Source organism: Ananas comosus, linkage group 7 (genome assembly GCF_001540865.1).
Source record: "Ananas comosus cultivar F153 linkage group 7, ASM154086v1, whole genome shotgun sequence".
NCBI lineage: Eukaryota > Viridiplantae > Streptophyta > Magnoliopsida > Poales > Bromeliaceae > Ananas > Ananas comosus.
The window spans coordinates 9282847-9299755 of NC_033627.1; the positions used below are offsets into that span (position 1 = coordinate 9282847).

The following is a 16909-nucleotide window of genomic DNA, read 5'->3' on the forward strand; positions in this document are numbered from 1 at the left end:
ATATTTCAGGGACGCCATTAATGAAGAGAACCCTAATCGATGAACCTAGGGCTCTGATGCCAGTTTGTTATGACAAATGCATAAACGAAAATGAAAATGGCGAACACAAAATAAACAAACCACAAACAGAAATAGAAGAACACATAGATTTACGTGGAAGACCCTTTGCAGGGAAAAACCACGAGCGAGGGAGGAGAGAACTTCACTATCGAACGAAAAAGAAAATACAATGTTCAGATAGTACAACCAACTACGATTTGTCGCCTCTAGGGCAAAAACGAGAAAGGAAACTCTTAACGGGTAACCAACTGCGATCTGTTGACCCGAGGCCTCCGCTGCCCATCACAGATATTTATTTTTCCTTCACAATTTTATTTTCAAATTTGGTCGTACCACGAAATTGTCGGCGAGTCGAAATTCCAAACTAAAGTCGATTATCAATTTCGAGTCACATCTAACACATCTAACTATATCAGACGTAAAAACAAAAGAAACTAAATTCAAACAGTATTACATCTAACGTTCACTCAGTCCCACCCCCGCGACAAATCAGTCTCGGTACCTCGGCAAGCAGTTATGCACCTCATTAATCGGATTAAGCATACAAATAAATATATAACAAATGTTCTAAAATAAATTTTCATACAAAAATTAATTTAGGCAACTTATGTTTAATTTGCAAAATTTCAAAACGTAGAGGTTATCATAATTTAAAATTCAGATCAAATAGGAGCTATAAATTTACAAAGTATTTTCTCTTTCAGCAAAATAAACGAAATAAAAATTAATCCGTTGGCAAGATTGAAAGGCACCCATAGGTGCAAATATAGAATAAAGGCACCCGAATGTGCATATACAAAACAGAGGCACTTGAAAGTGCAAATACAAAACAGAAGCGCAGATAGGCGCAGGCACCGGAAGGCGCAATATCGAAAGGAAGCTAGCTTTTATAACAGAATATATGTCGACATAGTCAATATTAATATGGCAGAATACGAAGAGACATTATAATTTAAAACACTTATCCAATTACTAATTTACAAAACTGATGATCAAATTTCAAAATTTTTTTGCTAAATGAACTTTTCAATTACAGTTGAAACTCAGTTTACAGAAATATTTAATAGTATGTTTAACCCTTAGTTTTAAAATTTATAAAATAAAGATTTTCGCACAAATCAAAATATTTTTCCTAAATAATTTTGTGAAAAACTAACGAATGTCTGATCGCTTACCTCAAATATAGCTTCTAAGCTAACAAGCTATCCAGTCGAAAATGTAAAGAGAGTCAATCACCAGAACCTAAAATAGAGAATTATGATTTATAAGCTATTAGAAATAAAATTACGAAGGAAACATAACTATTTAAAAAGAAGATCTTACACAAACAATTAAATCCGAAAAAGCTCACATAGGCCGACAAGGTCGGTTACAAATACATGCAAAAAGATTGAGATGAAGCACGAAGGATATTTAGAATAATCAATCTAATAAAACGCAACTATCTCTCAAGAAGATGAAGGATTTAAAGGATTAAATTATAATAACTGGCATTAACCATTTTGGACCGGTGGTTTGGATCCACCAAGTTATTATTGCTAGCTGATCGGATCGTTACATATTGATATCAGAGCCGAATACCAGCCGGGAGTGTGAGAACTCAATTGGATGAGTGGAATGTATAATATGCATCTCTGTTGGGTTGTATAGGTAGTAAATGAAAGGTTTTATAAATTGGAAAATTCAATACAATCTTTTAAGGAGAAAATTATGAAAATAACTTGCATTTCAATGGTATATCTAAAGTTCATACTATAAAAACTAAGATTTTATCATTTAAACACTTTATTAAATATATATAATTTCCTAATATGTGGGTAGTCAATTTATAGAAGATGTATAATTTTACAGCGCTAAATCATGAGAAGTTCGTCAGTAAAATAATTAACTCACATTTGCAATTTTATATAATAAATTTAGTTACTTTGTATAGCTATAAATATGAAGAGAAATGTGATGTTTATGCTCTATAATAGTTTAATAATAAGTCGAGTTGGAAGGCTTGAAATTATACCTTAACATTTGTATTCTCACTGAAATGATTTTAAGAGTTAAAATTCACGCCGTCCTTGTTATACTACCACCTCATTACATTCACGGGCCTCTTGTGTTTCTTCGTTTTATGAATAAAGGTACAGTAAAATAGAGATGTCGCTCTATCGATTATTCCTTCTAACGGAATGCCCCAAATCTTGTTAATTTTTTATATAATAATTCTCTACACTTCGGTTATCAATCTTTCAAATAAGATTGTATTGTATTTTTTATCAGATAGTTAAATGTGATAATTGAACTGTTATTCGTGAATTGCTCTTGTCATATACCACGTATGATTACCATAAGCATGCATATATATAATTATAGCTAAAGAGTAATGTTATACTTACAAACAGTACCACAATTATTATAGATAACATTAAAGTAAGCGGTCATCTCGCATTTCTCTACATCTCAGTATTTGTGCGAAACTACACATCATTTAACTCCTAAGGCCGGTTATTGTCCAGGCGAAAACTAACTGCCAAACATGCACAAAAATTTCTTTTTATAGACCTAAAAATGTAAACCCATCTTTACCATTGGCAGTGATTTGTCAGTCAGCTTAGAAGTGAGAATATTGCCTCACAGGCCTTATCAGCTGTGTGCAGTAAACTTGTGAGCACGAGGCCTTGAAAATTCACTCCAATTATTCTTTGAACAACAAAATAATGAGTACTGTATCATAACCCCACTAGAGTGCCTCTCAGATTCTTCCATGCGAGTAAAAAAGCATTACATACAAGGATTAAAGTGCTCATCTGTACGGAACGTATCCATCATATCATATCGTGCCAGCAAGATATCGGCACGATACAATTCCCGTACCGATGGCACAACTCAAAATTCTCTCTCTATTCTTAAAATTAGTAGATAATTTTCTCAACAAAAATCAAAAATTTAATAAAAATACATAATAAATAATTGACATATTTTGTTGCTAAATAAAATAAATATTTCATGCCATTATGCGTCGGCATATTTTTTTGACGGGCACGCATCTGCACGACCCGGCACGCACCGTGCCGGCAAATTTCTGGCACGACCCCATGCTACGGCACTTTAATCCTTAATTACATAATGTGAAAGGAAAAACCAATTAATCAATAATAAATGATAGTAAAAGGGTAACCATCTCAAGCTAACCAAGTCATTCTGTGCCAAAAGCATTCATAGCTCTCAATGCTCAGCAGAAGCTTCCGTTCTGCATCACTATATTCCACCTAAAACTTGCTGATAAAGATTTGTTATAATCTTTCGTTTGCAGAAACGATGATTAAATACATGATATCCATGATAGCAACATATAAGAGATACAACATATTGCAAGATCAGATGGTGAGTAACATATTTCCAGTTTCTTAAAAAGTTGCAATGATAAAGAAGCTGAAACTAATTCTAGCTGGGAAGAGGATTTGTTGTTTTGCAGTACGAGTATCACCTACTATTGTTCAAATCCAGCTCCCCCGCTTCGCGCCAATCGTCCTGCATCGCCGTCTCTCCATTTTCATTCTCATTCTCGTCGTTCAGGAAATCCTCCGACGGTTCCTCATCATCTCTCTGTCCATTTCCCCACCCTTGAATCTCTTCCTCATTACCCCCCTGATATTGCCCCATATTATTATGGAGCGAGCCATCCTCCCCCGGGGCAGTGGCTGCACTCCCCCTCATTGGGCCGCGGGCCATCATCTCAACCCGATGAGCCTGCTCAGCCTGGGCCATGGCCATCCGCCCAGCCTTCTCTCTCGACTCGATCTCTGCCCTTAGCTCCAATAGTGATTGCTTCTCCTCCTGAAGTAGGGCTTGCTCTAGCATGAGCCTTTCTTCGGATCGGAATTCACCGAGGGCTCGCTTGCGAGTCATTATGTTGAAGGCAAGCACTTGCTTTTCGAATGTGGTGGTGAACTCAGCGATCTTGACAAGAATATTGTGGTCCCACTGCTGGAGGCGGGAGTTGACCTGGCCGGTCACATCGCTGTCAAGGATCCTGTCGTCCTCTTCCGCTTCATAATCCGACACCACGTGATATGGCAATAATCTTTTTTTTTTGTAATAGTAAAATGGAAAATATTAGATAAGTTTTATATAAGATTCTAGCCAACTGAATAATCATATAAGAACCATTAGTACTAAAACTACTAACAAAAGAAAACTAAAACAGCGACTAGGATTTGATCACATGTACATCACAGTTACTCTCATCTCATGTTTGTACCTTGAACACCCTTTAGGGGGCATTTGGATCGTGTAACCTAAGAAACCTAGGTATTGAAGAATTAAGAAAAAGTTCATCCGTAGTAATGAAATTATTAATCGTATAATTCCTACATTTGATTCGCTCTCTCAGCTATCTCCTCAAAGATTACTAGGGTTATAAATTTATTGTGTTTGGTTTAACAGTAAAACTCCAACAATAATTAACAGTAGAACTCCAACAATATAGACAGCAATATATATAGTTTTCCATAATTACCCTTATACTTAAAAATTTTATTTATTTTTATATTTACCATTTGAAATTAAAATATGAATTCCAAATCTTAATTTCATTTTGAAAATTGAATTCAAATCTAAATTTGAATTTGAAATTTAAAATTTTGAATTCAAAATCTGGGTCTGAATTTGAAATTTAAAATTCGGATTTAAATTTCAAATTTCAAATTTAAATTTGAAATCGAGCTCATAATCTGACTTTACATTTAAGTTTTGAATTTGATTTTGAAAACCGATTTAATTTAAATTTGAAATTGACTTCATAATCTGAATTACAATTTAAAATTTGAATTCAAAATCTGAACTTGAATTTGAAATCTAATTTCAAATCTAAATTTATTTCGAACTTGATTTCAAATCTGAATTTGAATTTGGAATTCAAATTGAAAATAGGATTTTACACTAGAAATTCAAAAATCAAAATATGAAATTGAATTTGAAATTCAAATTCAAAATCTAAATTTGAATTTGAAATTGAATTCAAAATTGATTTCAAAATCTGAATTTGAATTTGAAATTCAAATAACAAATCTGAATTTGAACTTAAATTTGAATCCAAAATCAAAATTTAAATTTGAATGTGAAATTGAGTTTAAAAATGTGAATGTGAATTTAAAAATTGAAATTATATCTATATTTATGATTCAAATTAAAGCCAAGGGTATTTTGGGGTTTCTAAAAATATCCACACTCGAAAATAGCAGATAACTGGCCCCCTTCATGTTAATAGGATTAGAAGGGGAAATCCCTTTACCTCTGGAATAAAAAATTATAGATCAGATTACTGAGCGGTATTAATCCACAATTGATTCCCAATAATTCATTACAGACAGCACAAACTAAATGCCCCCTTACAATCATACACCTCAATGAGAAAACACAATGGAACTTCCGCTAGGAAAACTAGCCCAAAGTAAAAAAAAAAACCCGGAAGGAAAGACATCTAATCTACTACATTTTTATATTTATATATGCCATACATACCCATTTAATTGCAATTAGAATGAAGAAAAGGAAAACAGTTGAGCACATATTGTTCTCAAGCATTTACTTATATCCCCACTATGCCCTAACCAATAGAATATTCAATCATATCAAAGACAAATATCCTATGTAACCATCTAAATCTTAAATATACTCTCCAATTCTACTTGTCAACACAATGCTTGCCCTAACAACAAATCACCAAAATTGTTGGCAAATAAATATAAAGAGTTTCCTATCTCATAACTGCCACGTATCAATTCAATATGTTTGTTCCATTGCTCGCATAGAGAAGCAATCTTTTATATACATAAAGCAACATCACAACAGAGCCAGCAAATAAATCTGTCAGCAACATGCCATTCTCTGATTTAAGAGGTTCCTTATCAATTACACATTAACCAATATACGTTATGACTTATAACTTGAAGCATAGGTTTGTTTTATAAGCCTTATTTCCAAATTACTTAGAAATCTTACAAGGCTAACTCTTCTATATTATACAAATATTTAGAACAAACTGAAACTATAGTGTCAAAGTTTGAAGAAAAGACTTCCAACTGGACCTCGGAGTAATCTTTCTATATAAATTTCCTATTATATGACTGAATAAACCGATTGACTAGGGTTCCTTAGGACGTCTGATCTCAAAAATCAAATAACTCCAATAAGACCATGACCCTATTATGACTGCTACGGTTGCTAATTATAGCTACTATTGCAGCCATATTAACTTGCAACTACCCTTTCTTCTTATTCTAACCTCATACAAATAAATAGAAATCCTCTCATGAAAAGAGTGTGAAACAGCAGAAATTTAGTTTTAGTAGAGCAGTTGAAATTTAATATTTGCACCCCAATAAAGATAAAGCCTAGTCGAAACTACATAATTAAGAACATCAGATCTAACATGCATGCTTGCACCTACAGCCATCTATGAGCATTCGTGCTTTGAACCCCACTGACTTCCTTTGCAGCCAATAATAATTGATGCAAAGTGCTAACAGGAACTAGGGTCATCACCAAAACCACTTGTCTGCATATAAGCAACACTTATACAACAGTATATTACATAAATATCTAACAAAGAATAATGTTACTAATAGATTGAGCACAGGAAGATCAATGGCTTCTTAAAGTCATAATCTATAACTCACAGCGTTTGCACTAAAAGCAATGCGGACTCATGATTGCGTCACTATATTAAGCTTCATAAACCATGTCAAGAATTTAGCTACAATCCACAGTAGCCACTGAGGCCACAATTTACTTAGTGATTTGTCTTCATTTTGATTCTGATATTTCCCACGATGGCAACCTATAAAGTTGATGGCATAAAAAAAATACAAAAAGGCTACTCACTATTCCAAGAAAAGGCTAGGGCAAAAGTGATCGTGCACAGTTCTGCAAGTGAAAAAGTAGAAAGGTTTCAGCGGCAGTTAGTTATCAAAAGAACCTGCATAGCCACTTCTAATGAAACTAATACAAAGTAGTAGACAATTGACTTATCTGACCATTTTACCGAAAGCGATTCACTTCACCAAATTTGATATTTTTCCATTTTGCCTCAATTTCTTATACACACCATTTAATGACTATCGAATTTGGAAGAAAACTGTGAAGCTAGAATATTTTCTGATTTACTTTAAAAGAAAAAAAACACGATAGATATTCTAGACAAAATACAAGAGGATAACAATCAAGGTTTAAACTGCCGCCCTGTGCCGTACAGCACGGGGCAGCACATACCGTGCCACCAAAAAGGTGACACAGTACGCGGGGGGGGGTCCCGAACCCCCCCTCCGTGCCGCGGCACACAGCCTGTGTCGCACAAGACAGAGTGACACGGCACAGCGTGCCACAGCACAGTACCATTTTTTTTTTTTTGCTTTTTGTTTTTCTTCTTTTTGTTTTGTTCTTTGGGGCATATAGAGCATTCTAGGTACACCACGCCCCCCTAAAGACATTGCAAATCGAAAATTTACTTATTAGATAAGTCAAAAAAATTATAAGTTAAATTTTTTTTGTTTATCAATACACGGACAAAAGATTTGTCCGAGCCCTCCATTCCACCACAAATATCTATTTTTATTTCACAAATTATTTTATCAAAATCGCACCACGAAATTTTTGGCGAATTAAGGAAACAAAATTGAACTCAATAAACAAATTTTGAGCCACATCAAACATAAAATTTTTATTTTTGCGCTAGAAGATTGAAAATACTAATAAAATTAAAAGCTAAATTAAATCAATTGATACTTAAATTTATTTAATTTATTTGTCATATAATTTATTGCTTAATTTTTTTGATAGATCTACTAAATTTTTGAAAAAATTAAAAAAAGTAATTTTTTTCTAATACTTTTTAAAATAATTTTTTCAAATAATTTTTAAAATTATTTTTTTGTACGTTATAAAAGAAAGACTATAATATGGTCAAAAGAAAAAAAGACAAAAAGATGTCTTTACACTTTAAAAATTCTAATCTGTAAAAATTTCTATTCTGCATCAGGTATAATTATACTTTACATAAAAAAAGCTTAAAAATATGTTAATTGATGAGTATAGTAAGCTATATATAGCAAATATTCATAATTATATGATTAAATCTTTCAAAATTACATTATAAGCGCTTATTGGAACCAAAAAAACTGAAATAAGTCCGTACCAAAGTGTACCAGTAGGAGGTCGTGCGTATCCATCGGGACGCAAGCGTACCATGTGTCGATACGGAAATGTGCTGGTGCCTTACCATGCCAGGCAGACAGTGGCACGCCCCCGTGCCACGGCACCTTGACCATCTCATCCCCGAAATTGTAAGCCTGGAGGGTCATGTGCACCAACAACCGTCTTGCTTGATTCTCAGCTCTGTGAAAGGTCCTAAATAATATTCTTAGGGCTTAGGGTTTAGGGTTTAAGGTTCCGAAATTTTACACGCTGCTCCCCACTAAGCCACGAACCTCTCATCCTGTTGTGTCTATCATTCTTATCTCATCTTTTCTTATCCAGTTTTATCCTCCTTCCTGCGCCATTCTGTAACTTCTAGTTTTAGGTTTTTTGCGAAAAAAAAAAAAAGAGCTCCTATCTGCTCCAAAAAAAAGTACTTGCCTACCACCTCAGGAAAATCAAGTTACTATCAACATTATTATGAGAAAGTCATATCTTGTTTAGAGGGTGACAGTTTAAATTTTAGTCTAATTGATGAAGAAGCACAGGAGATTTTGGAAATACAAAACTGGAACTTAATGCATTTAGGATTAATAACTATTGGAGTCAAAGGACTAGTACGAAAACAATTAGGAACTAAAACTATAAACCTGGATATAAGAATAGATATTTCTTACGAAAATCCTCTGCTAAAAAACCATAGTGAAAAGATATATTTGAGGTAGATGTAGATTGTTCTTCACTCATGCATTCTAAGCTTTGAAGATTATTAAATAGATTTTCGTCAGAGTAAGTTTTTTCGAACAGATTCTTTATATCCCTAATGATGTCATCTGGAGTGTCTTCAAATAATTTGTACGTATCTTTAATTATTATGGAAACATTGCAGTTCCACTAAATCATATGCCATAGAAGAATAATTTTAAATAGAATCCTACAGCAGAGGTGGCTCTTGAAAAATTAAACAAAGCATTGACTATGGCACCATTTTGGCTATTCCCAACTACTCTAAAAGTTTATCATTGAATGTGATGCATGTGGGGCTGGTGTTGGAGCAGTATTGATGCAAGAAAGGCCAATTGCTTTCTTTAGTCATGCATTGCAAGGTCAACATCTTATGCTGTCAACATATGGAAAGGAAAAATTGGCATTGGTATGGCTATCCAGAAATGGCGCCATTATCTATTGGGACAGCAGTTTACTATGTGAACTGATCGAAAGAGCCTTAGATATTTATGGCCCCAGCGGATATACACAAATGCTCAACAAAGGTGGCTTTATAAATTGATGGGATTTAATTTTGTTATGGAATATAAAAAAGAAAGATAATATCGTTGCTGATGCATTATCTAGAAGAGAGAGAGGAAGAAAATGGAGGAGAAAGCAAGGGCGAGCTGATGGCAATTTCTCATCCTATACCTAAGTAGGCTGAAGCGAGTAAAGAGGAAAACATTCTAATCTGATTTTGAAAATCTTAGTGCAGCTAGTACAAGATGCAGAAGCTATAGGTCCTTGGAGGCACTCAAATGGTATTCTGTTATTTAAAGAAAAGATCTATCTAACAGAGGATTTACCATTGGTTAATGACATTACTAAACAAGTTCATAAATCATAATTCTCATGGGGGATTTATAAAAACAATGAAAAGAATATGTGCTAATCTCTATTGGAAAGGAATGAGACAACGACTTAAAAAGTTTATTAGAGAATGTGACACATGTCAATGCCGCAAGGTGGAGAATCTTGGACCAGCTGGGCTCCTACCACCTTTGCCTATTCCAGATCAGGTATGGGATGATATCTCAATGGATTTGTAGATGCATTGCCAATTTCTAGAGGGAAATCAACTATAATGGTTGTTGTGGATCATTTTTTTAAATATACAAATTTTGTTCCAATTTCTCATCCATATATAGCAGTTGGGTGGCGCAAGTTTTCTTTGATAATATATTTAAGCTACATGGTATGGTTAGAAGTATCATATGTGAGATCCTGTATTTTTTAGCCCATTTTGGACAGTATTTCGTTTGAACAGCACAAAGTTTAATTTTAGTTCCACTTATCATCCCCAAACAGATTAACAAAGTGAAGTTGTGAATCTAACAATGAAAATGTATTTGCAGTGCTTGTGAGATCCTGTATTTACTAGTTCATTTTGGACAGAACTATTTCGTTTGAACAGCACAAAGTTTAATCTTAGTTCCAGTTATCATCTTAATCTTAGTTCCAGTTATCATCCCCAAACAGATTAACAAAGTGAAGTTGTAAATCAAACAATGGAAATATATTTGCAGTGCTTTACAAGTTCTCATCCGAAGGAGTGGACTAAATGGTTAAAATGGGCTGAATTTTGTTATAATACTAGTTGGCAATCGGCAATTTAAAAAACTCCTTTTGAAGCAGTGTGGAAGTGCCCCATCTACTGACTCTCCTACGTTCCCAGAAGTGCGAAAGTGGCAACTGTGGAGCAGGTACTAGTGGATCGAGATCAGATTAGTAAAGATTTGCAAAAGAATCTTAAAGATGCACAAGCAAGAATGAAGAAAGTATATGTTTCATACCATAGAGAAAGAGAGTTTGTTGAAGGTGATTGGCTTTATCTTAAGCTCCAACCCTATAGACAAATGTCTCTATCTATGAGGAAGAATCTCAAACTCTTGCCACAGTACTTCGGACCTTTTAAGGTGCTTAAAGAATTGGTGTTGTATCATACAAACAGGAATTACCTGATAGTTCTCGCATTTCATTCAATTTTTCATGTGTCTTTACTGAAAGAAAAAATTGGAGCTACAATCCAATCACAACTTCCCCTCGCTGGAGATGAAGATGAAAATTTGATTCCAAGACCTAAAGCAGTGTTGGACAGTTGGATACAGAGGAAAAGAAGGTAGATTTTTGATCCACTTGCAAGGACGCTTACCAGTTGAATCCACATTTGAAGATTTGGAATTCATGACGAAACAATTTCTAGAATATGCCCTTGAGGACAAGGACTAAATCAACGGGAAGAAATGATGTGTGAAGCTAGCATAGTACATACCTATTTAATGTGTTGTTGCATGCATTTCTTTCAGGGAGTTAGTAGTGGGTTTCGGCAGTTTCTATTTGTTAGGTAGTTAATATTTTGTATTCTACTGTGTTGTTTGCCTTGAAAGTCGGATCACGTTCAATCAAGCACTCCTTCGAATCCGTGCAATCAAAGAGATCGGGATAATCCGAGGTGTTGTATCGCCAGAGCAGCACAGAGGGCCTAAAGCTACTCTTACACAAGCTATTTTCCAAACTCTATTTTCCTTAAATTTAGTTGTGTTTTAATTTAATATTTTTTGATCTATGATTTAGTCAAAATTAAGTGAAATTAAATCAAATCCCAGAATTTTCACCCAACAATCTAGAGTAGCTTTATCTGGAATCTGATAAAATTTATTTGATAATTTCTCCTAATCTTATGAATAAATAGTTAGTTTTTCATCAATTTTACTTTTCGGGATCACTACGTTATTGCAGTAACTCTTGATCGGAACATTAGGCAGATAGAATATTGTTTTCTAGATTACTTAATTTAACCATATCAACTGATATTAGTACGTATTATTTCTAGATCTTGTCCTATTCACAATCTGTTGTTATCTATAACTGAGAAAGAAAAAAATAATATATATATACACATTGAGGGGAGAGAGTAGGGCTACTAATGTCTAATATGTATAGGGGTCTTTGTTCTCATAAGTCATTTTCGATGATGGATATAATGAATAGAATTTTCTATTGCTCATAATGGTATAGTAACCAGACTATATAAAAGTACACCTTACAAGAAAGAGAAAGACCCTTTCGTTGAAGCAATCGATAAACAGATCTCTACTACAAAATACTCATGTAAAAAATGAATATCCTAATTTTCATTAATTTACTTTCAGTATTTTCAAGGTAATTGTAGGTACCTAGCTATCGAAATATCAAGCTAGGGAAGAGCAAGCTAGCAAGCAAGGGCCCACGTAAAAGGAAGGCTCATGCCAATTCCTCAGAAGATTCTTCCACAACGGACTCCAAGAATCAGGAGCTACTTTAGACCAAGCAAATGCCAATCTCGTTGTAACTGCTAGAGTCATCAAGGGGTTTCAAAATCAAGAGCTACATTAGGCCCAAGGTTTAAAGTGTCGTGGCACGGGGGCGTGCCGCTGTCTGCCTAGCACGGTACGGCACCAGCACGCTTCCGTGCCGACACATGGTACGCTTGCGTGCCGATAGATACGCATGACCTCCTACCGGTACACTTTGACACAAACTTATTTCAGTTTTTTTTGTTTCAATAAACTCTTATAATATTATTTTGAAAGATTTAATCAAATAATTATGAATATTTGCTATGTATAGCTTACTATACTCATCAATTAATATACTTGAAAGCTTTTTTGTATGTAAAGTACAACTATATTTGATGCAGAATAAAAATTTTTACAGGTTAGAATTTTTAAAATGCAAAGATATCTTTTTTGTCTTTTTTCTTTTGACCATATTATAGTCTTTCTTTTATAAAATAAAAAAAATAATTTTTTAATTAATTTTTCCAAAAAATTAGTAGATCTATCAAAAAAATTAAGCGATATATTATATGACAAATAAATTAAATAAATTTAGTATCAATTAATTTAATTTAACTTTTAATTTTATCAGTATTTTCAATCTTCTAATGCAAAAATAAAATTTTATGTTTGATGTGCCTTAAAATTTGTTTATTGAGTACGATTTTGTTTCCTTAATTTGGCAAAAGTTTCGCGGTGCGACAAATTTTGATAAAATAATTTGTGAATAAAAAATAGATGTCTATGGTGAAAGCAGAGGGATTGAATATGTAAATTAAAAATTTGCCCTATATTGGTAAACAAAAAAATTAAATTATAATTTTTTTTGACTTGCCTAATAAATAGATCTTCGATTTGCAATATTTTTTGGAGGTTGTAGGGTACCCAGAATGCTTCGGGTACCCCAAAAAATAAAACAAAAAGAGAAAAAAACAAAAAGCAAAAAAAAAGCTTCTTTTTTTTTTTTGCATAGTGCTAGCATGCCACTGTGCAGCAGCACGTATCGCTGTGCCGCTCTGTCTCGTGCGGCACGGCCCCGCGTGCCGCGGCACGGAGGGGGGTCCGATACCCCCCTATATCGTGCCCCTTTCTTGGTGGCACGGTACGTGCCGCACTGGCACGGTGCGGCATGGCCGACACTTAAATCCTTGTTTAGACCAAGCCAAAGCCAATGCCAATCTCGCTGAAACCCCAGTAGTCCTAGAGTCGTCAAGGGTGTTGGTATTAAGCCCAAGACAGAAGTCATCAGCAGTGGAAACCCAACCTAAAAAATTCGATGGGTAGAAACAAACTGAATGTATAATTAATGTGAGGGCCCTTTTATTTCTCTACCACTATGGCAGTGGTGCCCATGTTATTAAAGATAAGGATGATGAGGAAGAGTTAAACTCTAAATGGTTCCAAGATTCAAGAAATAGGGTGTTACCGTTACCTTGCCTACATCATTATTAGGACCTACTAAGTATGTGGAGTTGTGAGGTCATGACTATGTAATTTGGGATGATTCCTAAAACACACATGAACAAAACCGGTTGTACTATGTGTGATTCCTAGAAATTCGATTCACCGGCCTGATTCAAGGCCTGGTCTATCAAGTGCCCATGGATGCATATGATCAACACTAAGCTAAGATTCAAACCGAAAGGTACCTATAGTAGAATGCACAGTATAAAGTTCTCAATTTAGTTTGATGTCTTTTATTAGCGTTTTCCATTGTTTATATATTATTGTTATTTAAGAAGTTTTTCAAATTCAATTTAAATTACGTGAGGGAATATTGTAAATTGGGTAGTACATTTAAAAGATTTAATTTAAAAATGATAGTTAATCAAAAGATTTAATTTAAACTTAACTTAAATATAATGTTATTTAATATAAGAAAAGTGACCCATATTTCCCCTTTTCTTTCTCCTATCCACAAGAGGGGTAAAGATACCCCATTTCTCATGCAAAGTGGGATCATGCATTCTAAAAACGGAACGTCCCACAAAAGTCTTTTGGACCATCAACTATTATAAAAAGGAAATAAAAGATAGACACAAAAACGAACCCCAACAAATAGAAAGTAAAAAAAATCTTATTCCCACTTTTCTTCTTCTATTCTATTAATCCTGTGAGTTGAGATCTTGAAAGTCAAATAACGTTCAATCAAGCGCTCGTTTGAATGTTCAAGGTCTTGTATCGCTAGAGAAGTTTTGCTGAAGACTCGCACATGGAGAGGCTAAAAGTTACTTAGGACATTGCATCACACAACTCACCAAGCTATTTTCCAAAACTCTACTCTCCTTTAATTTAGTTTTGTTTTAATTTAATATTTTTTGTTCTAAGATTTAGCCAAAATTAAGTGAAATTAAATCAAATTTGAGATTTTTCACCCAACAGTTTGTGCTTAAATTCTTCACCATCAAGGAAGATGTCTTTCTACAGCCATTAAACACACTGTATCTTGGAGGGTTCGGGTCACCTCGAAGCAGCCCATTTCTACCATTTTCTAAAGTTGTTCACTTTCTAGTACATTCAGAAAAGGGAGACAAGGTTCTAGTTTGATAGCACAATGCGACGAGACAACCGGCAAAACGCACAAAAATATCACAATTTCCGAATTTTACCCTTCCCTTACTCAATTCCAGGAAAAGATTCCACTAATTCCGAACTACTCTGGTCAGAAATTGGCGATTCTCCACAATCCCCACCCCATCCCAGACCCAAAACTACCTTACTCCAATGACCCAATCCGACATCAAAAACCCTAACCAAGCACCAACAAAGAACGAACAGAAACCCTAAACCTAGGTTCTAATCCCAAACAACTCAGATCCAAGGGATCAAGGAGCGGTACCTGTGCACGGCGTCCTCGATCGAGGCGAAGGGGGTCTTGATGTCGGGGTTGCACACCTTCATGGCGTCCTGCTGCGCCATCTCCACCTCCACCGGGTTCCGCCGCACCTGCGTCTGCGATTGGGACTGCGTTTGCGTTTGCGTTTGCGTTTGCGACTGCGTTTGCGTTTGCGTTTGCGTCTGCGTCTGGGACTGCGTTTGGGGTTGGGGTTGGGGTTGGGGTTGGGGTTGGAAGTGGAGGGATCGGAACCCCGGGGAGCGGAGGTGGGCGTCGATGTTGGAGGGAAAGCGGGAGATGGCCTGCTGTTGTTGTTGGTGGTGGTGGTGGTGCAGGAGCTGCTGTGGTTTCGGAAGCTGTGTTTGGGGAAGCTGCTGCTGCGGTTGCGGGAATTGGTGGTGCGTTTGGTGGTTCTGCTGCTGCTGCTGCTGCTGCTGGAAGAGGAAAATCTGTTGGTGGTGCTGCTGGAGAAGCAGCTGCTGCTGCGCCGCCAACGCGGCGGCGTTGTTCGCTCCGTCGTCCATTTTCGCTGGAGAACTTTCTTTCTCTTTTGTTTTTGTTTTTGTTTTTTTCTTTTTCACTTTTGGGGGGTGGGGTGGGTTGCGCAGTGCGGCGAGTTTCAGGGCGCACGCAGGCGAAAATTAGGGGAGAAAGGTCCCTGCGTCGATTTGGTAACGCACCCGCACGGACAAAATTTTGGGCTTTTTTCACTTTCAATGGCTCCGTTTGGTTCAGAAATAAATAGTACCTAGTTATACCGAAAATAGATAGAATATAAATTTTTAATAAGAACAAAAGTATTTTATTATTTGGATGAAAATATAAGTATAATATAAAACTAGAAAAATTATATTTGGATGGTTATTGAAAATAAGAAGAATAGTTGTTAGTTATAAATAGAAAATAATGATATTATCTCTATAATTAAATTTAAATTTTTAAATTTTAAACTTATAATTTTAAATTAAAAATTAAAAATTTTAACTTTTAAATTTTAAATTTTGAAATTATAATTTCAAATATCAAATTTTAAATTTAAGACCAAATTTAAATTTTAAAGATATAAAATAGCAAATTTAAAATTTAAAAACTAAACATATCAAATTTATAATTTAAAATTTAAAAATATCAAATTTAAAATTTAAACTTTAAAATTTATAATTTTAAATTATAAATTTAAATTTTAAAATTATAAATTTTAAGAATTTAAATTTAAATTTAAAATAAAAATCTCTCTCTCTCTCTACCCAAGTGGGTGGGAACTAGCTTGGCCGAGTGGGAACTATTGTTTCTACCTTACTCCGGTAAGGTGAGAACAATAGTTCCCACCATACCCCAATTTTTGTTTGGGTATAAAGAGGGGGGTAACCACCTCATCCTCCCTTGATACCCGATCCAAACGGGGTCTAAATGTTTTTGTTTTTACATTTCCATCGTTTGTCCTCTACATTTTTGTCATGCCCCGCCCGCGACCGCCAATTTGGTCGCTTCGGGTACGTCGATTAGACGCCGAACGGACAGAATCTTTCCTGTCCGCACAAGGCTAACAACAACAAGATCATGTATCTAAACAGTTACCCAGGAAACATTAACCTCATATATGATCTAAGCAAGTACTAATATAAGCAATCAACAAAAGAGAGAAAAATCTAGCTATTATAATTCCATTCAACATATACATCTAGTTTACATTTTTCATCTCTAAAATGTATACATGTTCACCTCAAAATACAAAATAGCTCTT

General features: G+C 34.9%; 1 protein-coding gene across 1 annotated transcript; it reads right to left on the bottom strand.

The window, feature by feature from the left end:
* On the bottom strand, positions 3251-15871 carry LOC109713028 (PAX-interacting protein 1-like). The gene is made up of 2 exons (XM_020236943.1): positions 15169-15871; positions 3251-4135 (listed from the first exon to the last, which is right to left on the bottom strand). Exons 1-2 carry the CDS (start codon positions 15687-15689, stop codon positions 3535-3537), a joined length of 1122 nt encoding a protein of 373 aa, XP_020092532.1. The 5' UTR covers positions 15690-15871; the 3' UTR covers positions 3251-3534.